Source organism: Populus alba, chromosome 10, assembly GCF_005239225.2.
Source record: "Populus alba chromosome 10, ASM523922v2, whole genome shotgun sequence".
In the NCBI taxonomy this organism is placed as follows: Eukaryota; Viridiplantae; Streptophyta; class Magnoliopsida; order Malpighiales; family Salicaceae; genus Populus; species Populus alba.
In genome coordinates, this window is record NC_133293.1 from 15,119,861 (window position 1) to 15,144,020 (window position 24,160).

Here is a 24,160-nt window from a genome sequence, read left to right on the forward strand (position 1 = left end):
AATTGAGAGATATGGTATCAAAATTGAATAGAAGAAGAAATAAATGACATTTCCACAAATGTTTTATTTAATCCCTCAAGTTTCAATTTTTCATCTTTTTTAACAGTAATGAAAGTGGATAATATGAGGTGTTCAGGTGAATCATTTGTTTTTAAAAGGCTTGCGTGGCCCACTAAAAAATACTCTTACCCATGGCCCGGCCCATCAAAACTCTCTACAGTACCACTAATTGCTTAACATCCATAATCATGCTTATAGCCTTCACTAATCTAAAAACAGAAGCCATTTCAACCATAATTTAAGTTAATCAGAACATCCATCTTCTTCTGCTCTATTTCATTTCACAATTCGGAAACATAAAAAAAATATATATATATTAAACTCCAAGGCCTCCCGCCAAAAACAAAATGAAAGGCGTATTAGATACCATCGAGAAAAGACCACCACACGCGATCTTCGTTGGATCGCATATTCCAAGCATCTAAAGACTCTAAACCGAAGAAGCCACTAGGATAAATCAAATTAATTTAATTCCAAACCCGTAACCAAACATGCTGTTTGAAAACTTAAATTTGAGTGAACCTATATAATTCAAAAATCTTTACACAACATAAATAAACTTTATAATCAATTGAAATTAAATATTTTTATAAATCATACTGCAAAAGAAGAAGAAAGTGATTTGTTTCATGATTAATTTATTAAGACTTTTGTTTAAATGGACATTCTTTTATTATTAAGCATCAACAACTAAAAATAAAGACAATCATATCTTGGTAATTCTGAGCGATTAGATATTCCAGAACTCTCTTGAACCATGGCTTCAGCCATCCTGCCAACAACACTTGGCAAACGAGCAATATGCAAATACATGTTCCTTTAATTCTCCAACAGCTTCACATAATACACAGACATCAAAGGCATCAACTCTCTTTTGCTGTAAACGTGTCCTTGTTGGGAGACGATTCTGGCAGGCCCGCCACAAAAAAAAGCCTTATTTTCAGGGGGACTTTCAGGTTCCACAACCTTCTCCATTTTTCCATGGAAGCTTCACCAAGATTAGGACACACCAGCTCAATAGCAATTAAAACTTATAGCCTGTTTGGTTTATTGTATCAGTTGTTTTTGATGTGTTTTTTTATTGAAAAATATATTGAAATGATATTTTTTTTATTTTTTTAAAATTTATTTTTAATATAGTTTAAAAATACATAAAATAATAATTTGAAACAATTTTTTTTTATTTTTTTTTAAATATAAAAACAAACATACTTCGTACTTATATCTTGTGTGTTATTGAAATAAAGTTTGTGATGATAAGTATAATTTGATTAAATGTATTTTCATTAAATTAAGTAAAATGAATCTTTTAATTTTAAAATATATTTCAAACAAAAAAAAATCAATTTATAAATTCAATTTATTTAAATATGAATTTTCTCTCTCCGTGATATTTTCGTTTTCAAATACAAAACTCGTGTTGATAATCTCTTACCGGCCCTGTGACTTGTGTAGAATCCAAAGAAAAGCTTCGACGGTGCGTTTAGGTCGACAACTCAATACGTTTCCCCGAAAATTAACAAGGAATCCTATGATCTATCTCCAGTCTCAGAGATTTCTGATGCTTATCATTGTTGCCAAACCGCAATAGTAAGTTTCTCCTCGTTTTTTTTTTTTTTCAAATCGTGTATTTTCACTTTTTTCGCTGATGTAAAGCTGATTTTAATTTCAGAATGTTAATTTTCAATTATTTTTTTTATTTTTTATTTGTAATTTGAGCTTCTTTTTTTTTGTTTATATTTATGTTTTTTTAGATAATTTCTAGAATGGCAGCTTTTAATAATACAGGAATTTGATTTGTGTGTTTTTTTCATTTTCGTGCCCTTAATTTCTTCACATCTGTGGACTTGATCCTAATTGTGGAAGGGTTTCTGTTTTCATCAAATTGCACATTTTCTAATTGTGTTTCTGTTTTCTAACAATAGAATGATACCTTCTTTTTTTTCCCCTAACCATGAGCGTGGTTCTGATTTTTCCATTGCTTGTTTGGGACCATTCTAATCGTGCATTTCAGTTTTGCTTCAGCTTTTCTCTTACGCATCCTCGATCATAATTATAGAGTAATTAATATTTTTCTAATATGCATTGATTTTCTGTTAAATAATCCGTATAAAAGTCCTTTAATATTTCATTTTATGTTTGGTATTTTTGTTTTTGGTTGAGAAAAAATGGCAGTGATTCACAAATCTATCATGCTATTTATGTGTTTGCTAGACGTGTTAAGAACTTAGGCTTGTTATTTAGCTATATTGTTTATGTTTTTGTGCTTGGTTTATTTGGCTAAATTTGTTTTCCTTGGTTTCAGATCTCTATTTTAGCTTTAAAGCCAGTTGTTTCAGCTCCTACAGAAACTTCCTCTGTCTCTGATAATACTCCTGCTTCAAAGATCAGCACCATCACTGATGAGTCAGCCAGTGTTTCTACGGATTGCTGTGGTCTTAACAAAGCAAGCATAAAGATCGGTCAAGGGGAGAGACTGGAGGCAAATATTATGGTGATTCTTCTCAAAGAAGATCGAATTGTAGCTTTGAAAGCAGACGTTCAATCGAAGAAGCTTATGGGTGCATTAATTAAGGTTGTCATAGATGAATATTACACTTTAACTGAAGATAAAGACTTGGCGATTGGCCTTGTTTCTATGAAATGGTGTGTTGTGTTTTTTTATGTTTCACAGGTTTTCATTTATGATATGCCATTGCGATTTTTTGATTGACCTCATAGTAGTTATAGAGCAGGATCAAGCTAGTTGAACACACTCCACATCTAATGGCTACCTGAACTAGTAATTTCCATGCCCCTTTTTCCTGTTGTATTCCATTTAATGCTTGCTCTGCATCATTCATGCATTTCTTGAGAGTTTGTATGTGTGTGGGTTGTGCTCATATCACTTTGTGTTTCAGATCATGCACTTATATCTTATACAGGGAAGCAATATGTGAAATGATACGTAAATCTCATTGCTGTGCAGTTCTCACCCGCTGTATATGGTAAATTGAGGCGAGTTACTGCTCAAAATTTGACCCCCTTGTCATTATAAATGCTCTTGTCCAGGTAATATGGTTTGCTCTATCTGTTTTTTTCAAAACTTTGGCCTGTTGATTCATCCTCTCAAGGCTTTAACTATGATATAAATTAGGTTTCAAATTGGTGATAAGAAGTTTTTTTCTTCTCTTTGCAAGTATAAATTCCTCTCCATACTTTTTTGGTCAATGAATGGCTATTTTCTTAAAATGATAGTGTTTATAGTCCCGAGTAACATCTCTACCAATTTCTTGACATGACAAGAAAGCATTTAGACTTTGAGAAAAACCTGCTCACAACTACTGGAAGAGCTGCCTCTTTCTTCTTTCCCTTAAAAACTTATCGCTTGTACAATTCTGGAGCATCCACTGCATTCTTTTATGCCAGGGAGAGTGTTTCTGTAAATACAAAATTTGCTTAATACTGCTGTTAGAACTCCGTTCGCCGAGATGTAGTCAGTATAAGTGGGCTACTGATGTCGAGCCCCGAGTCTTTCATTTTCTTGGGATCTTGCTACAGATCATCCTCTGTAGTTGCCTCAGCGGGTAATCCTAGTTCTTCGATTCATCACTTCACTTCCGAGAAATAGTTCATTTCGGTTTAGTATTTTGAGCAACCCCCCTCAAACTGGATTTGAAAATTCATTATATCAGTTTTTTCTAGATAGTCTACTGGCAATGGCTTGCTCTCTCGTTTTACTTCTACCACATCAATTGAGATGCATGGATTTTTTTTTCCCCGTGATCTAGTTTGATAAATAGCAAGCCAATGGCAATGTTATTTTGACTTGCTCGGGCCTAGTTCATAGTCCATAGTTCGATAATGTTGAAAATCAACGTCATTAGGTAGCGAGTCCACAATAAAATAGAGCGCTACTGCTCATTTATCACTTCATTAGAGAAACACAGATCAAAAGTGAGATTTCCGGTTCCCCTTTGACATGGCTTGACAACCCATCTCACCGCCCTGAGCTTGACAGCCACATGATGCTTTCCGTCTGGTGATAATTTGGGGAAGCCTGCTTTCAAAGACACGTTTTCCCCGCCTAGCCATCAATTGGCACGGCTTATGTTGGGTATATTCCATGAATGATTTCATTTAGGATGCCAAAGGATAATGCATTTCTTATGTTGTATCCACCCTAAAAAAATTATTTCAATTAACTTCTATACTAAGTGCATCACTGGATGGAAGCATTTAAATGCATGGAAATCATATAATTACAGATTCTGTGTCCCTTCTATAATTTTTAGTACTCTTGGTGCAAATTTTTGCCAAATCCATGATCATATTCTATCCTCTAGAACAGTTTCCAGCTAGACTCTCTAATATCTACCACCTGATTTTGTTGAGTGAATATGCTTTTATCATCTAGTCATCATCCATCATACAATCCGATTTGGTAGCGTGTGATTTTCAATCAAGGGTTGATGGTGAAATTACTCAGGGGAAGGAAGGATTCATCTTTAATGACTCGTAGATTTCTATTAGTCGGAGGTTACCACAATCCTAATATCGGCAATTGGGTACAAGCATTCTATCATTAAATTTTAATCTAGTGGATCCGTTTCTAATATTTTATTCAACTCTAGTGAATGCATTTTGCCGTTGCTGTTATTTTAGACTTCACCAGATCTGAATAGCCTAACCAGTTTATGTCGGGTTAATACGAGAGTACAATAAATCCAACCAAGTATTATAATCATAATTATACTGTAAGAAAAACTAAAAGACTTGGACAAAAGTACAGTGATGTCGTAGAAAAACTAAAAGATTTGGACACAAGTAGAGTGATGTCGTGTCCACCTGGACAGGGGCGGAGAGAGAGGGGCTGGCAAGGATCGGCCCTGCAAGGAATTTTTTTTCCGGCTTCTCTTTTTCTAATATTAATATATTTAGCCTAAATAATAAAATAACTAATATTTTGACTCTTTTTAATTCTTTTTTCTAGTTCCACCCCTGCACCTGCATACATTTTGGACATGCAATTATTTTTCTTTGTGATTATATATTTTATTTTACAACGGTTTTATATTTTAAGATTTCTTTTGTTTTGCATGCTCTCCCATACACCAGGAATATTTTGACAATAAATTAAATATTGATTTCACAAAATAAATTTCACGTTATAGTTAAAAAATAAAAAGAATAAGAATTAATTAAAAACATGAAGACAAATTTATAATACCAGTCCTTTTTTTATGTTAAAAATTAAATTGACTGGTGACTTGGTATTTACTAGTGAGGTTGACTGCTATATGGACAGGACAAAGGATGATAGCAACCATTAGATGTCTCGCCGGTGACTATCATATATATATATATATATATATATATAATCTTCTGGCTACTAGTGAAGTTTTCTCACATATAGAGAATGTGGGGGAAATGGAGGGGCCTTTGTGAGTTCAGATAAGACAAATAAGATAGCATGTTCAAGCAACTAACCACTAATGCCATATATCTGCAATACTAGGAGCCAATGAATGGCCAGAGGATCAGAAAGCCTTGGGATATAATTTGTTGCGAAGAAATCTTACTGGTAGTTGAATAACTCCTGACGAAGAGAACAAAATAGAAGTAAAGCCGGTCAAACTTGTCAAGTCCGAAAATGATATGATATTACAAATTGGAAGGTGAGGATAACATATAGGAGTAATTATTGTGATTTATTGTGGGCAGCATTGAGCTTATAAGACAACAACATCAAGGGAGGCTGTCAAAGGCACAATCACAAGTCTTGAGAGCTTAATTGCTGCATTATCAGCTAATTGTATCCTTCTTGTTAACAAGATATTTCTCTATCCACCCAAGATACTTCTTTATTACGTTAAAAGGACAGCATAACAAGACCCGGCCCGTAGACTCTTTTAACAGAAGTAGTTGAAACTTATCGAGAGCTGGATTAGAAAGAATCTCAGACAAAGACACCTCTTGTGATTCTCGAGGCCCTTTTCTCTTGTAGTCTTCACGAGGAGACAATAAAGCATCCAATTTGACAGTTAGATCATAAGTTAAATGGAGGGGTCTGAAGCTCGCCAGTTGCAAGTGGATTTGCACAGATTCTGCGGCTTTTTCCTTGAGTGGCGATCTTAAATTCTTCTCCTTTTTTTAACCTCGACGGCAATTTCATTCTGTGCATCCTGTTGTTCCTCGATCCAAGATCATGGAGGGGAAGTGCCCCTTTCGAGGGCTGGGAAGTGGGGGTCATTTGGTGTCGTCTGTCAAGGTTTTATTAGTTTATAAATGACAGTGATGCCTTTTTAGCCAGCTGTACTCGAAGGCAAAGATTTAGTGTAATCCTCCTATAATATATTTAAGCTTGTGGAACAAGAGTAATTGTTTTTTTATAGAGCAAATTGTACTTAAAGCAATGGTCAAGTATAATCAAAAGGAAAGTTCAAGTTATTGGAGGGAGCCTTGGTGACAATCATTTGATGTGTCCCTTCCATCCAAAGGCGTTCTCGTGCTGGCATTTTCATTGTATATATCGTCAAAATGGGCTGACCTGGTTTTGTTCTTTGAAACTAGAGCATTATACAATAGATGGTCCTATTCATTTTCAATTTAATTTGTATATTATATTGCTTAATAGTTAATATATTCATGCTTTTTTTTTCCTATTGCAGTTAAATCACTGATGGTGTTTCTTAACTACCATAACTTGGATTAATGTTGATAGCTAAACTCACATGAAAAAGGTACGTTAGGTAACCCAATCTTAGAACATAAACAACTGATGTTGAAGACCTTTTTATTAATTATTAATTGGGATAATTACAAAAACTCTCATGTGATTTGATAGATCTAAATTTCACTTTTTCTTTGTGTTTTTATAAATCATATATTTTTTAATTATGTCATTTATGTATTCTTCAATAGTATTTTGTTTGACGTGGATGTAAAGTGTAATTTATAAAAATATAAGGAAAAAAAATATATTCTTAGCCTGTAATTTCACAATATTAACCACCAAGAAATACTAATGGCTGTTTTATGTGTAACAGATACATTACTGTCTATCCTTACACACACACACACACAGAATGTATAAAAAGATTTAGAGCTGTTTAATTTGGGCTTCATCATTTATGATTGATACTGAGTTTGAATTTGAATATATTTTGAATTGAAACTCCTTTTGGTCCTGAAAAAAACATCGAGGTAAAAGCATGGTAAAACACAGTACCGAACCCAACCCAAGCCAACTTTCTTACCGTGCCGCATGAGCAGGATGCCACCAAAATGCCATGCATCTTCAACATGGCTCCTGCGAAGAAAACCATGCTGGAATCCCAGGATTAGTATCTTTTTTCAGGATGGATAAACTACAAAACTCTCTGTGGGAGCTGTGATCGTCATGACCGTATCATAGCGTTTGATTGCCATGTGGATCAAGTTCTGCCCAGAGAAATGCCAACTGTCAGGCACGTTATGGGTGCTTTGGGTCGAAAAATTACAACACGGTAAAACTGTACTATGGCGTCAAAAACTTTGTATTTATGTGATGCTTTTATGTCGAATCAGTGACCTTTCACCGTCAGCAACCACGTACATACAACTGCCACGGTGTGGTGGGTTCCCTCGGATTTGCGGATCAGTTTCCACTGTTTACAATGCACCTGCAGTGATTACCTTTTATGGCGATGTTTATTGCGATTACCCGTTTTGGTGCTCGATGTTTCATGGTCTCATATAAAGGAGGCAACATCTCTGGCACGCCATGATACGTAGTGAGATTTTAGATTTTCAAGTTGAGATTTAGGTTTTCCTTGCGGGTTTCTTTTTCAAAATAGCAAAATTAGTAAAAGTATTCAGAAAGCTGGTATGATAAGAGAAAAAATTGATTAAATAGCGCACATTTTCTTTGGTTGTTTCTTCTTCTCTTCCAGCAGTCTCGACAGAAGAAAGAGTTGGCTTGGTCTTCTTTGTAGATCCTTCTCCTTCCTTTTTCTTGTTCACGGGCTTCTCTTCAGTACCAAGGCTTATTATCTTAATCACCTTCTCAGGCTCTGGCTTCACAGTAACTATTTTCTGTGCTGGCTTTCTCTGTTCTCTCTGCAACTTTCCTAGCCTCTGCAGTTTTCTTCACGTTCTTGTTTGCACCTGCGACTGCTTCACCCCTGACAGATTTATCGTTCATTCGAAGCACATTGGAAGCCATTGAATTCAATAAACATGGAATAAAATATTGAAAGAGATGAACTCAAAAGGGAACAAAAAAGAGGGCCACCTGGCTTGTCTTTTGTTTTCTCTGGTGGGGTTCCTTTATTTTCTCAGCAACCGAACAGAAACTATATATAAAGAAAACAAACCAGAGAGGAAAGAGAGAATCGAAAAAGAAAATTCGACCCGAAGATCTAACCTTTTTCATCAAAAAATAGTAGAGGGTAAATATTTAAACCCATATAAAGACTGTAACCAATCAAGTCTGTAATTAATAGCTCCCTAAAGAAAAACAATAAATTTCTTAAAAGTTAAATAAAACGAGATGAACATTAAAGAATCACTAAAATAATAATAATAAAGATTATCGCATCAGATCCTCTATTTAAAAAAAAACTATTCATCTGATTTTTCTAGTTTTTTTAAAATATTTTTTTGACTCTACATGTTGATTTGAAAAGAAAAGAGAAACCATTTCCCTTCCACACCACTGCATAGTACATACTTGCTTAAGCAGAATTGACAGACACATGCTAGCATGATTTTTGGTGAGAACGAGGATTAGGTTAATGATTACCATTTTGGGATAAATTAAATAATCCATGATGACACATGCATTGTTCCACACTAGTCTTTTCTTTATGCTAAAGCTCCCCTCGGCGGTTTTGTTGGTGGCCAGACCGGTGGTGAACCTTTTCGTTTTTACTGCAAGGACAAGCTCCGCAGGTGGCTTCTCGGAACAAGTGGGTGATGACACGAAAGACCATTATTTGGCTGGACATGTTCATGTTATTCTCATCACCGAAACAGAACATAGGGTTAGGGAATCATCTGGTACTTCACCACTGTAGCAATGCCGGGACGGAGAATCATGGGGAGGTCCGTCCAATACAAGTCTTTGGACGAGCCTGTGCGTATAAACAAGGAGTGTTAAAAGAAGGGAAAGCAATTTGCTATAGCTTCTCTCAACAGTAGCCATCATGACAAATACATCTGATGCCATTAGGGATCTGTTCGAGATAAAAAATCTGGTCTACAGAGAAAGCTACGCAGGAGATGTGGAGCATGGCTGTCCACGCCTCGCCAAGGAGCAAAATTCCAAGCCTCTCCCAACAGATACATAACAAAAGGGAGGAATAGCGAGGCGCCAGGGGGGACAGCCCACATGGCACATTCATTTTTCTATTGTTTATGATTTCTTTGCTGGATCATCACCTCCATTAATCATTGCACGGAATGAAAACCAGTGTTTTACAAGGGGACACATGCTAGTCAATTTTGCGCCATCTTCTTCCAATCATGCCCATTCTTATTTTACCCTCAGAAGGCTGTCTGCGGTCTTCGCAGCCTGCTTGTCTGAATTCCGAAACTGTCCCCGCCAGCCTATATCTCGGGTTCAAATCGTCATTTTGTCCACTTCGAATTCGAGACCCCATCTTCTTGGTAAACGGGGTTTTCATCGAAGAGATCTTTCTTATTCTCTCGGTGATGTTTCGAAACTTTGAATAAATAAACAATTTAATAATTAAGAAATAACACCATTCATTAAAGAACTCTTGAGAAAACACTGTAGCAGTTGTGATATTTTTATTTTTTTACAGAAGCATTTTTTTACATGTTTTTTTTCCTGTAGCAGTTTTTAACTGTAGCTTTTTTTTTTTTTTTTTGCTTTTGTTTCTTTTTTTTTGTTACATGTTTTTTTTTTTTTTCTTTTTTACCCAAAATTGACTTCTTTATCTTTGTTTTTTTCTTTTTTTTAATTTTTTAAAAATTATCTTTACTAATTTTTTTAAATATTAAGCTGGTTAAATTTAACTATATAGTTTTTTTCTTTGAAACATTGTGGATTGCTATAATATTCTCGTACATTGGTTTTTTTTTTTTATGATTTTTTTTCAACATGATCTTTGTAGATTTTTTTTATATATATTAAGTTGGTTGGGAATTTAGCTTTGTAGTTTTTTTTTTTAAATAATATGGATTGCTACAGTGTTTCCCCCGCATAGTTTTTGTTTTGCTGGTGTGTTTCTCTATATATTTTTTAAAAAAATTATATTTATCGAATTTATTTTTTCAATATCGAGCTGAATGATAATCTAGCTTTAGCTTTCCCTACATGTTTTTTTTTTATTTGTTTTTTTTTTCAAATTGTCAATTTTTGCATTTTTTTTTTCAGAATTTTTTTTGTTGATTTTATTTTTTTTACTATTGAACTGGTTGAAATTGTAGTTTTTTTGTTTATTTCTTTAAAACACTGCAGCTTTCCCATCATCCGCTTTTGTTTTCTTTTTTACATGTTTGTTTTTTCATTTATTTTATCCCAAAATTGATTTTTTAAAAAAACAGTCTTTGTCATTTTTTTTATATTGATCTGGTTGAAAACTTAGCTTTGTAGGTTTTTTCAAAAAAAAAACCACTATGGATTACTACAATGCTAGCTTTGTTTTTTTCTTTTAATTTTTTTTATGAATTTTTTTTTTATTTGTTAATGTTAAAATTTTTTTATTTAGTTATCAGATTTTCATGATACGGATCTCGGGTTTGATGGGTTGACTTAATTTGACGACTTATTTTTTTCATTTAGTTTAGTTTGTTAAAGTTAATTTTATTTCTATTTAATTATCAGACTTTTATACTTTTATGATACATATCCTGGGCTTGACAGGTTAACCTGATTTGACAGGTTAGCCCAGTTAATTTTGGGTAAACCCGTTATTTTTTTTCTATTTAGTTATCAAACTTTCATTACGCGAATCCAAGGTTTTGCGCATAACTTGGTTTAAAGGGTTAACCCAATTAATTCATTTTTTTCTTTTTCTTCATTAGTTTTTTCCTTCCTGTTAATTTTTTTCTTTGTTTTTAAAATTAGTCTATTTAATTATCACACTTTTATGATACGATCTTATGACCCACATCCATATTCTTGAGTCCAGTGTTGCAATCGGGGCTCACTTAAACTTGGGTCATGCAAGTTTAATTTTATTATTAATATTATAAATATTAATTTCTATGTCAGACGTTGCAGCCAAACTCAAAATTCTTTTGTGTATAACCTTGCAAAAAAACCCAAGTTTTTAATTTTTTTGTTTTTTTTAATATTTTTATACAAAAAAATAATCCGCGGCATCGCACGGGTACCAAGACTAGTTAGTTAATGTAGAATGAAGACGATTTCCTGTAGATCCTTGAGGTGTGTTTTTCTTTTTCTTTTTCTTTTTCTTCTTCAGTGATAAAATATAAAATTTATTTATTTATTTAAATTAATCAAAGATAAGTTTTTTTATAATATATATATTGAAATTACAATTACCTTTCATAAAAAATCAAAATCACAATTTATAATATTCATCTTAATATTTTGTATTTGTAATAATATATTATAAAATATTGATTATATTTCATTCAAATTAGAAATTATCATTAAAAAGTTATGTTGTTAAAGCAAAAAAAATAAACATTAGATTTATAACAAGAATTAAATTTATGATACCAACTAAATACAAAAATATAAAAAAATAATTTTAATTTTTTACATTACTGAAAAGAGTGTTTGCGTATAAAAGAAAAAATATATATATTATTCAAGTTTTTTTATTTGAAAAATAGTGAAAGACCAGCGTTTTTAGAAAATTAAGCATTATTATGTTTCTGAATAGCTCTTGATTTTTTTTTAAATAGTCAATTTCGAGACTCCATCTTATTAATAAAAAAAAAATTCATTATAGAGATCTTTTTTATTCTTTCAACGATATTTCAAAATTCCGAAAGGAAATAAAAGCGATTGGTGGATTCACCGCTGTAGTAAATGGGAGATCCTCCCGTTGTTAAGAGATTAGGGAAGGAACATGAGCTTGAGAATTCAGTGGGCCGGTAACAGGGTTGAGAGGGTGAAGATAAAGGTGGAAAATAAAATAAATACAGAGTTTTTAATATGAGATCATGGACATGTTATCCTCGTGTCCATGACTTTTTATATAACCAAATAATCATACCATGCATAGAAACAAGGGTAGTGATATGATGGATATTGTCCAACTGACAAAAAGCGGTCCAGAATATTAAAAAAATAATTCAATAATTCCAATAAATTATTTCAATTACCTAATCAAATGAGATGATCGAACATAATTTCTATAATTTATTCTATTATATTATATTATATGTGAGTTTATTATTATATGAGTATAAAAACTATATATAGAGAGAGTTAACCGAAACAAACGACGGCATGTTATCTGTATGGTATAAATGTCTCGCCGTTGAGGATATAAATGCAGTAATGAGATGTGTACACATGTCGATTTGATGAGAGTGTTTACCCGCACACGTCACTGTTCTCTTAAACTTGACGCCTCCTTTTTAATTGCTGAGTTCAATTAGAGAATACCAAGAACTCGGTAATGCCACTCCCGAAATTTACATGGCAACAACCACGCGAGCAAAAATGGACAAGTTTCTACCATTTCTCTTTAGTTTGGATAAACACCATACTTTGTTAGCACTCCAAGTATCATGTGTGACATGTGGCGCACTATTATTAAAAAAATTAAAGGAGAAGGGTTTTGTTTTTTCCTCTACACTATTCAGATAACACTATCAGCTGTCATAGTTTTTTTTTTTCATGTTTTTTTTTATCTTAATTCTACATTCAAGTGAAAATCATTTTTATAATTTTTTGTTATTTAAATTTATAATTCAAATCATGGATTTAATAGGTTGACTCGAGTTTTTTCTTTAATTAATTTTATTTATTTAAATTCATGATTAGTTTTAGTTTATTTTTCATAGGGTTATCTTCATTTTAACAATTCATGTCATGAGTTTGACATATTAATTTTAGTTGATCCGGGTTTTTTTTATGTTTTTTTTAATTAATATTTTTTTTAATATTATCTATTAACACTTGTTTTATTCAATATGTTTTTAAAATTTCACCTTAAATATTTATTTTAAATTATATTATATTTTTTTTGGATCATTTAAATTATTTGTAAAATAGTTAAAATAATGAAATCACATCTTATAAATTTTCGCACAATTTAAATTTTTGAACTATAAAAAACTTTAGCGGCATCTAATTTTGTTTTAGTTAAAAAAAATAAATTTGACCAACAGTGTGCACGTACACTAATCGAGTCCATTCTAATTGGCAAGGAAAAAAACATAGACGGCAAGAAAATCAACCCAAGATCGGAAATATGACGCGGATACCATAAATCTCTCTTAAAACAGTGCGCGGTTTTCCAACAATGACTAGAAAAGGGCAATTTCGTCATCGAAAACACAATAGAGGAGTACTTGTATTTTGCTTCCCCACAAAGTCTTCGAAAACAATCAGCCAGTAAAATGGGCTGGGGGGGGGGGGGCAGGGTGGTGGAGTCTGAGCCATACATGAGATAATAGAGCACGCACACAAGCACGCATAGTAAAAGGCTAAAATTGTAAAAGGCACCACCACACCACGCCATCAGAAGAAAGAAAAGCATGTGGTTTTTAACTTTTGATGAAATGAAGGCGTGCTGTGCTCTCTTTTGATTCCTTCCTTTATAACCCTCTCTCCACCACCGTTTTCTCCCTCTCTCCCTGAACAGAATCCACACCTCACCAACTCTCTCTCTCCCCTTTTTCTTCCCCTCTCAGATTTTTCCTTCTTTCGTTAACACTGCTCAGATTATTTATTATACACATCTCTCTATCCTTGCTGTTGTTGAAACTTGATGATCCCTCTCTCAAAGGTAATGATATCTTATCCTTAACCTGTGAGTTCCATGATTCTTGCTTGCATTCAATCTTGAATCCCATCAAACAATTACTCTTCTCTTATTATTAATTACTCAATCTTGATCCTAATTACATCATTATTAGCAACAAACCTGTTTTTATTGGTAATTAACCAATCGCTAATAAAATCCTCTCCTTTTCCTTTCTCTTTAATTTTCATGAATCTGATCTCGGAATTTTCTTTCTTTTCCACATGAATCTAAATTCTTCTTCTTCTTCTTTTGAATCAGACACAGAACCACAAAGGAACTGACAGAAAAACAGAGTTTTGGTAACTTTTAATGTTAGCAAGACATCATCATCATCATAATAATAATAATAATAATAATAATCAGAGGATTGAAGATGGAATCATCGTCGTCAGCAGCAGCAGCAATAGTGAGCACTAACGCCAACATCAACACGGATCGAACGAGAAGGAAAAAGAAGAAGAAATCAGTGTTGCAGCAACACCAATCAAAACAGAACAAAAACTCACAGAGCCACGCCAAATGGAAAACAGAAGCACAACAACAAGTCTACTCATCCAAACTCATCCAAGCCTTAAGCCAAGTCAATCTCAACCCTTCAACTTCATCAGCCCCGCGTCAAGGTCGAGCCGTTAGAGAAGTTGCTGATCGAGCTTTAGCTTTCGCTGCTAAAGGTAAAACCAGGTGGAGCCGAGCCATTTTAACTAACCGCATCAAACTCAAATTTCGGAAACAACAACATAAGAGACAGAGACTTGCGTCGTCGTCGTCGTCTTCTTCTCCAGGATCCACTACCGGGAGTGGCAGCCGGTCGTCGAGGAAGCATAAAGTGAGTGTTTTGAGGTTGAAAGCGAAGGGTTTGCCGGCTGTTCAAAGGAAAGTTCGTGTTCTTGGGCGGTTAGTTCCTGGTTGCCGGAAACAACCATTGCCTGTTATTTTGGAAGAAGCTACAGATTATATTGCTGCTTTGGAGATGCAAGTTAAAACCATGACTGCTATAGCTGAGCTTCTTTCTCGCTCTACCTCCGAAGCCAGCTCTACTTCTGAGCCGATGACCTCCTAATGGGATTGCGTTGCCAGATGTCTTTTTCTGGTTTTTTCCCACATTTTTTTTTCTTTCGACTCCTGTTAAATACGTGTCTCTGTTTTTTTTTTTCTTTAAGAAAACAGGTATTCTATTTTCTCTGTTATGAATCCTAGAAAAAATGTTAATTAATTAATTAATAATAAAGTTGTTAATTAAAATCCTTCCTTAATAACGCGTCACCTTGTTGTATAGACAACGTTGGCAAATGTTGCCTCTTTGGCCTGCTTTCTGGTTTTATTAAGATGTGATAGATTTGGTTCTGAGGTGTAAAAGTAAGGAGGTTGATTTTCGAACTTCTTGTCGTATGGTGTTGAGAACTAGGTGCTCTAAGCATATCAAAAAAAGAAAAACAATAACCAAGAGGTAGATTTTATTTAATGAAACTGACAGTGGTAATTGGCGTAATTACTGGGATTAATTATACAGTAATTAAGAAGAACATTACTTAGGTTATATATAATGGTATCCAACCATGCGTGATTGCGGAAAGATTTTTTCATCCGGTGGTGAGCATGTCTTCCTTTGCATCTGTGAAAGGAAAAGGAAAGAGAGAGGAGCAAATGCCGAGGGCCCGAGGCTACTCCGGTTTTGTCTGTAGCTAGGCTCGGGGCGGGGTTTGGCAGCACCTCGTGGTTTATCGAGATTGCCGCAAGTGGCAATCTACGTTGTTTGATCATCTATATCACTGCCTGAAACCGAAAAGGACACTCCAATTGTTGTTATTTATATGATTGCGATGTCAATTTAAGAGAGTTTTATTTATTTATTTTTGGAATTGAAATGGCTAAAACAGAGGAGGATGGTGTGCGGTGTGCGTGTTTGTCTTGAATATTCAACTCCACAACCCTAAAATGGGTCGACAGTGCCAATATACACTTGAAGAAAATCGGTACAACAATCACGTGGTCAGTTGTCCCCACCGGATAAATGTCTTGCCGTCAATGCAGCCCGGGTCGCTTGCCGCCTTCCAATTAAGTACAGGAAAGGGGCTCTTTCTCTCGAGAGGGTTAGTGCGGAGGAGGCCTAACAGGGTGACACCTGCTCCCATGGTCTTCAGATGATGAGGAAGAGCCACCTATCGTTTTCCATGGCAGGCACACGAGTGCCTGTGTTTCATCACCATCAGCTAGGATTTGGATTTGAGGGGGAGGGTAGAGAGTGAGAGAGTTCAGACACTTTGACGATTGAAAAACTTGAGAAGGACCACCAGCAGAGGACACCTTACCCTACATTATTTTTGCTTGTGGTAGGTCTCAAAAACAAAAGGTGATTAATTTTTTCAGAGCACATGCTTTGCATTCATTTTGTTCAGGCATGCAAACACAGCCGTAGTACACTTGCGCCCATGTGCCCTTATTTTAAGCCTTTTCTTCAGCATGTCCACAGTTAAAAAGACCCGTTTTGTACCTTTTGAATTAACCACAGCTAAGCCGCCCAGTCTGCTAACTATTTTAACTCATTAGAGGGAAAAGGACGCGATTGTTGCCATGGCTTCCAAGTCATTGATGACCTCATCTTTTTTTACAAGTGTTTAAGTAGAGTGTTTCTGCTACTTGATTCAACTAGCTACCAGAAACATGATTACAGTTATGGTAACTTGAAGTCACGAAAGAAAAACCCACAAGAAAGAAAGATGGTCAATTCTTGATTGTCAACATGCCACCACTAGTTCGGGGGGTGGGGGGGCAAATTAACCCAAAAGCATTGTACAATTTTAAGCGAGGAAGCAGCCACACAGGCATTTGCTTTGACGTCATTCATGTTTGTATCATCCCACATGTCGCCATCATAATTTCCAAAAAGTAAAAGAGAATTTCAAGGCAGCAAATATTGGTAATTCCATTTGTTTTTTTTCGTGTTCAATTGTTATTCCAAGTTTTTTTAATATTAAATTGGTATTATTTTAAAATATATCATCGAACACGCGTGAAAATACTTCAATGTCGATCACTTCTAAGAATATCTCTCTCGCCGAGTCAAATAATATAGTCAATGGATCTCGTAAATGTGATGGTTCGAACTATTTGAGAAGTGATTTCGAGAGACATTTTCAATAAAAACAATATCACTAAACGCTATAACAAGGAAGGTTTTGCATGACAAGCTAGCATCGGGGCTCGGAGGGTGAGTTCCACGTTTGATTTATAATTAATTTCTTAATTAGCTTGAGTTTGATGGTTTGGAGGGCAAGTTTTCATCATTTTGAGTGCTCTGGATAGAGAGCCATTATTGTGATTTTGATTTGAAAGCTGAAGGCAACTTGTTAATTAATCAATCAGCGCATTTAAATAGCAAACTGATCGGGGAAGCTAAACAGCCTTTGTCATCCATCAAACTAGCCAGCTACCATTTTAAGGCGTGCAAACGACGACGTGCCATCTCCGAAATAGAGATCACCAATAATTGATCCGAAAATCAAATCAGAAGTACACGGATCATCCAAGGGATATTGATGCAATGAATTAGGGCGTGATCTAGTATCGAAGATCATCCAACTTTTTGGTTGAGTGATGCCTCTCAATCTCTTGTGGGGAGGGGTAGCAAATTTGAACTAAAAAACCATCTCGAAATTAAAATAAAAAATAATAAAATTGGTCGAGCTCCCGATGAATGTCGTTAACAAAACACAGGATGCAACATGAACATAGAGATGTCTAGTCTGCTTTTGAGAAGCTAGCAGCGTGGAATCTACAGTAAATTTGCATGTGGCATGCGGGGGCTGATTTGTAACGGTCGCTGCTCCTTCACATCAGCAACAAAGTTTCAGGGCTTGCTTTAATAATGCATTTCACTATGGACGAGTGGATGTGATCTTAGCATTAAAACAATACATTCATTGCACGTGTCCTATCTTTAAAGTGTGGGCTTGGATGATAATTGACGGGTTTATACATATATAAAATCTTATGGATACCACAGCCAAAATCTGTACATTTTTTTTTTTTAATCGCAGTCACAACATTTTGGTACGCCACCTACAAATAACCATAGAGAAGATCCAGCAAACTCGAGATACTATTACTTGCAAAATCTCCTGATCTTCATTGGTCGAGTGATCTTGAAGTCATTCAGGTGCCTGTGCTGTTCAACTATTTGAGTATTTTTCTCTAAAAACAATTTTTGCCGACAATGTCATATATTCCCTTTCAAAAGCTCGATAATTACACGTTCTGCTACAGCAAGTGACAGTCATGTTTACAGTCTTATAAAGATAGGTACCAACAACAATCTCGAAATGTCGAAAGGAGATCATAGCTAGACGTTGCCATCTTCTTCTTTTTTTTTTTTTTATTAACATAAATATTGGCTAGTTTGGACGCACCTCGATTAATTCTTACGGATCTTGAAATTAACAATTATATAAATTTTCAGTAATCTTGAAATTTATGAGACTCGAACTGGTGATTTCTAAATAATAAACTTAGAATTTGTATCCCTCAAGATTACATTACCATCTTTCTAGATATATTGTCGACCAAATATAGAGATTAAAATTAATGTTATTCTTTCAACGGTACATTATATGCTATTCATCATAGAAAAGAATACTATTATTGATGCTATCTTATGAAGTTCTGTTGTTGGTATATACCACCCACGATTTCCCAGATAAGTACCCAAGTGAGAAAACTTATAAAAAGAGGGAAGAGATTCTAATGATTATTACCACATGCGACATGCCATGACTTAATAAATTAACACCATAGAAATTGCAAAAAAATCTAGTCTATTTGCCATGTAATCCCTCTTCTTTTGATATTTTTCTATATTGGCATGCACCATGTGACTACGAAGAAAAGAAAAGGAAAAAAAGCTTAAAAGAATTCCATAATTCGCCTAAAGTATTCCTAAACCACATGGAGGGGTCCGGCCTTGTCTATTGAACTCCAGGAAAACAAAAGGTAACTGTGTGGAAAAGTAAAAGTTGTGAAAGATGGCTTCGCCATATGGTCTCCACTATCTAGAGATGGAAGAGTTTGCTCACAACGTGGCACATCGGCCTTCTTATATTCCACGGCCAAAAATAAAAATAATAATAATAATAATAATAAAAGTCTTGACAACGAAACTATTTAGGCATGATATATAGTTTATAATTTTAATTTTCTTTTCATAACGTTTTCATATTTGTTAATGTGCTATGCAAGAACTATTTCTCCATCCACAATCATTTCTATTTTATCTTCAAACTCCTTTATTCGCGAGCTTGTAATGGGAGAACGTTTGATTATTGCTACAAGTTAAAAACGTTAATTCCATCCTATAAAAATGTATTAGGAGATGAAAATTACTCTAGTTTTCACAAGTTAAAAATAACAAAGAATACTTGAAGGTGAGTGTATTAATGGAAGAAAAAAAAACCTTAAAATATAAATTATTAAAAAATAAATATCCTTTAATTGGATACAATGGGCGCCAAATTGTTATGGTTATGCTTTGAGAATAAAAATCATAAAAGATGTTAATGGCGATGGGACCCGACTAGGATGGAGACCCTAGGCATCATTAATTAACAGCTTTAATCCCACCACATGAGAAATGGCCAAAATTCTTCAAACCTTGTGGCTAAGTTCTGTTCTGGGGTTCAATGTGCATTGCATTTATGCGCCTAGAATAGGGCATGTCACTTTCATTTAAATATTTATAATCTCTAAAAAAGAAAAAAATGGAGAGAGAAAAAAATAAATGAAATGCCTAGGCATGAATAAATTAATAATATACAAGGGAACAATAAACAATGTCAAATTCCATCAATCTCGATGGAGTTTTGACATGCCAATACGTGTAGAAACAAGAACAGGAACCGAATATCTGTCATGGCTGGGGGTTGGATTATAATCTTTCGGCTTACACTACCATTTAAACAACATAATTATCAACCAAATATTTTCTATCAATGATGTTCGATGATGATAATTATATAATATTTTTGTTAGCCACTTCTAAATGTAATCACCGACAAAAATAATTATATCAGTAATTATTAATAAAATTATTAATATAATAAAATAATTATATATTAAATGTGTTTAATATTATGGTAGCTGTTGTAGTTGTGGATTTAAAAAAAATTATTTTATAAAAACATACTTTGGGTTGAGGTTGATTTGATATTTATAAATGTTTGGTTAAAACTATGTTGAAATTGAGGTTGAACAAAAAATAATTTAATGTGTTCAGTTAAAAAATGCTTTTCAAATTGAAGGTTATAACATGAATTTTAAAAAAAAAATATTAATATTGATGATTTTTAATTTAAATATTACAAATTTAACTACTGCTATTATATCATGAAATGAATAATACTTAATATAAAATATTTTTTATTGTTCCATTAAACTATCTCTAATTCCATCACGTATGAAATACATCCGATAAAGACTATATTATAGTTTTACTGGTTTTGTAAGCGCGCAATAATATCAGGTAAAATATCATCAGAAATAAAATTAGAATTGCCATCAAATTCTACAAATGTTATGTCATCAAGCAATCTCCTTATAATTTGTATGGTGTCATTGAATGACATGAAACACTACGAATAATACTTAATATAAAATACTTTTTAGTGTTTCATTGAACTATTATTAATTCCATCACATATGAAATACATTCGACAAGGATTATAGTTTCATTGGTTTCATAAGCGCACAACAATATCAGGTGAATATTATCATAAATAAAATTGAAATTGCGATCAAATTTTATAAATGTTATATCATCAAGCAATCTCCTTCTAATTTGTATAGTATCATTGAATAATATGAAACATTAATTTTTGAATAAAACACAATTAAAAATAAAAAAATATTTTTTTTTACTTTAATTGGACCCGATTCAATACATCTTTATAGCTTTGGAATTGAGGCTCAATCTCCGTTGTTCATAAATAGTGAGTCATTCTTCATATAGGAGAAGCAGATAAAAATGACGTCTAGGTTAAATCTTAGTTTTTGTGTGGGATCCACATCAAAAGAAATGTGGATTGTGTTAACTAAACACTTTAATTTAATGTTTGCTTTCTATCAATACAATTGCCGTAGTGTCAAATAGACAGTTAGTGTTGATATTTTTCATATATCAACAAAAATTAATCATTATATATTTTTATCATTGATTATAATATTTTGTCGGCTTAAATCAACAATAGAATTATTGACGAATGTAAAATCACTTATGCAACTCTAGCGGCAACACGATTCTATAGGTAAATTAGTTAGATATATTTTTATAGATAGAATATTTTTGGTGGTATTAGATACCAAATTAGGAGGTGCTGGATGCATTTAACTTTTTTTTTTATTCGGCGATATTCAATGAATAAATAATATGAAAATTGAAAGGGATTTTCTTAAGGTGAAAATGATTAAACAGGCTTGTTAATTTGTAGAGTGAAAAGTTCTACTCTGCAGACTCATCAATACTGTAAATTACATTCCTAATTTTATAGATTATAATATCTCAGTTATCATTCTAGTTTTCAAAAAGTTTTGTTATTAATCATAACCATTAACTAGCCTGCTTCTTTATTTAGTTTTTTTCTTTTTTTATGGAATATCATGACATTTTCTGAGGACCTTAGAGGAAAATTAAATATGGAAAAATGAGAAAAAAAAATGCAAGTACAAAAAAAATTGAGCTTTTTAGCAAATGGAAAATTGAAGCCTTTCAACTTTCAAGGATTTATAATGGGGTGACATTGAGAAATAAAAAAAAAAAAAAATACGGGGATACAAGTGAAACATTATGAATCCACAGGGGCTCGTAAAAAAGATATAAAATCCAACTTTTTTTTCACGAGCTTTACCTCAATTAATACAAATTTAATCGAAACAGTATTATGAAAAAAAAATTCATTATTAAAAAATGACAAAATGGCGTAGCTAGTGCATATTAATATGTTAACATCGATCAGCGAACCATCCCCAATAAAGCTTGGAATCTCCGCTGCTTTATATATATGAAATATTCCAAAGTTTTGAGAATTACGTGCACTTATGAACTTTTGGAGCAGCTGCTTTATCACACTGGCTACTAGGATGATAAGGCAAGCTCTGGTGGTTTTATCCGAGAAAGAATGTTCCAAAATACCACGATAAATCTCCGAATTTGGTATGCTATTTGGAGCATCAAAGACTCATGACAATTGTTTAGAAAACAGGGAAAATATATCCCACGATTTCATTTCAAGTACTTGAGGTAAATTCCATCGAAACTCGTATATTCCACGCCGTTTCAATGCTTTTGAAAAAACTTATAATTTTTTTTTTACTTTCTTTTTCTTTTAATTCAAGATAAAGGTATTTTTAAATTACTTTTATAAGTTAATTAAAACCAAATCCCTTCGTAGATAGTCTTAAAGACTCATTCTCACATTGATCTAATGCATTAAAAAAACTTATTTAAATTATTCTAAGCAATGATTTTAATATTTGAATTCAAGAAATTAAAGAAGTGCGTAAACTTTCTTAATCATCAAGTTAATTTTTTATAGTTAAAAAACTATTTTTTGTTGGAAATGTAGTGGTCTGAAATATGTATAAAATTGTTTTTTTAAATATTTTTTATTTAAAAATATATTAAAATAATATATTTTTAAAAAAATATTTTTAATATCAATTAAAAAACATTAAAAAATTTGACCACAAAAGTTTATGCTCAGCATGGGAGGCTCGACCCGCTACCTAACCAAAGACTAGAACTAGATTGGTAACCCCTTTGCAGCCCGCAGCATGATTAAACTCGCACGCAACAAAGTGTTAAATCTTAAATAGTTGGGTGCGATTAGACAAATCTGCTTTGCTTTTGTCTACCTGCTATTTGATGCTTTTTTATATGTTTTCTACTATTGTCCTTGTGGTGACTGTGGCCTCGCCAGGATTTATTGGTTGTTCATATGCATCCCGTCCGCTTGCCCTCTTTAACCTCTTGTTTTTTCCCTTTTAATGCCCTTGGTACGTGAAGAATCGTACATGACGCGAATAAATTAATAAGATCTGTTTCCTTTCTTGACTCTCTAGGTTTAAAATTTCGAAGTCAAAATTCAAGAATTATATATATATATAAAATGGACTCTTTACTGTGGAAAAAAAAAATCAGTGCATTCATTATGATTCAAAAGAATTTTTTGGAAACCCAGTTCGTTTGTTTTTTCTTTTGATTTATTTCCATTATATCTGTAAGCATGTTTGGTCATGTTGATTTTTGCATTTTAAAAATATTTTTTTAAAAAATGATTTTTATTTTTTTCTGTACTTTAAATTAATAAATTATTTTTATTATTTTAATATACTAATATTAAAAAAAAATAAAAAATATCATTTTAATATATTTTTCAAATAAAAAATATTTACAACTACGCTCCAAAAAAGATAGTCGAAGTCTGCCGTAAGTTTGTGACAGGGGCTGAAATCAGTTTATAGATATCCCAAGATGCTCCCATATGGCCCAAGAATGATAAGGCCTCAATTAGCCTATGATTGAGCCCAATAAATTGTCAGTCCATTATGATCATCTTCTGTTCGTTGGATTTAATTAGCCATAAACATATTCTCCACCTCATTTTTATATTAAATACCTTTTAAATTATTTACATTTAGACTTGTGTATGTATTTAGAATTTTTTCTTTCTCGTGACCTCTTTCTTGAATTAAAACTTTTACCCTTGAGTTTTATTGCACACTCAAAAAACTATGAAAACTATAGTTCTTATATAAGATGAATTTCATACGTGATGAAATTATAGATAAATTAATGGAATAATAAAAAATATTTAATATAGAGTATTATTTATTTAATGATGTAACTATGATGGTTAAATTAAAAACATCATTAATATATATATATATATATATTAGTTATTTTATAACTTCAATTTGAAAAACATGTCTAACTAAGCACATTAAAATACTTTTTACCTAACATTAATTTCAACTATATTTTTAACCAAGACATATATAAATACCAAATCAATATTGATCTAAAAGTAATTTTTATAAAAAACTTTTCTTAAACCATAACATTGTAAAAACCACCACAGTACAAAACATGATAGTACACAAAAGCTGCGTCATAA

General features: G+C 33.0%; 1 protein-coding gene and 1 long non-coding RNA gene across 3 annotated transcripts; both read left to right on the forward strand.

Moving 5' to 3' along the window:
• The first annotated feature begins 1,188 nt into the window (after window positions 1–1,188).
• On the forward strand, window positions 1,189–7,623 carry LOC118046075 (uncharacterized). Of its 2 annotated transcripts, XR_004687081.2 has the most exons (4): window positions 1,189–1,650; window positions 2,366–2,842; window positions 3,029–3,111; window positions 6,711–7,623. It is a non-coding gene; the product is annotated as an uncharacterized lncRNA (long non-coding RNA). The 2 variants fall into 2 exon arrangements; XR_004687079.2 differs by lacking the exon at window positions 6,711–7,623 and having other exon boundaries at window positions 1,224–1,650; window positions 3,029–3,225.
• Window positions 7,624–13,747: 6,124 nt separating this feature from the next.
• Window positions 13,748–15,248, forward strand: LOC118046068 (transcription factor bHLH148). The gene is made up of 2 exons (XM_035054829.2): window positions 13,748–13,982; window positions 14,259–15,248. Exon 2 carries the CDS (start codon window positions 14,374–14,376, stop codon window positions 15,058–15,060), a length of 687 nt encoding a protein of 228 aa, XP_034910720.1. The 5' UTR covers window positions 13,748–13,982; window positions 14,259–14,373; the 3' UTR covers window positions 15,061–15,248.
• The last annotated feature ends 8,912 nt before the right edge of the window (window positions 15,249–24,160 follow it).

Bases quoted from the DNA above. Each gene is read 5' to 3' on its own strand.
- LOC118046068 (XM_035054829.2), top strand. From the start codon at position 14,374: ATGGAATCATCGTCGTCAGCAGCAGCAGCAATAGTGAGCACTAACGCC.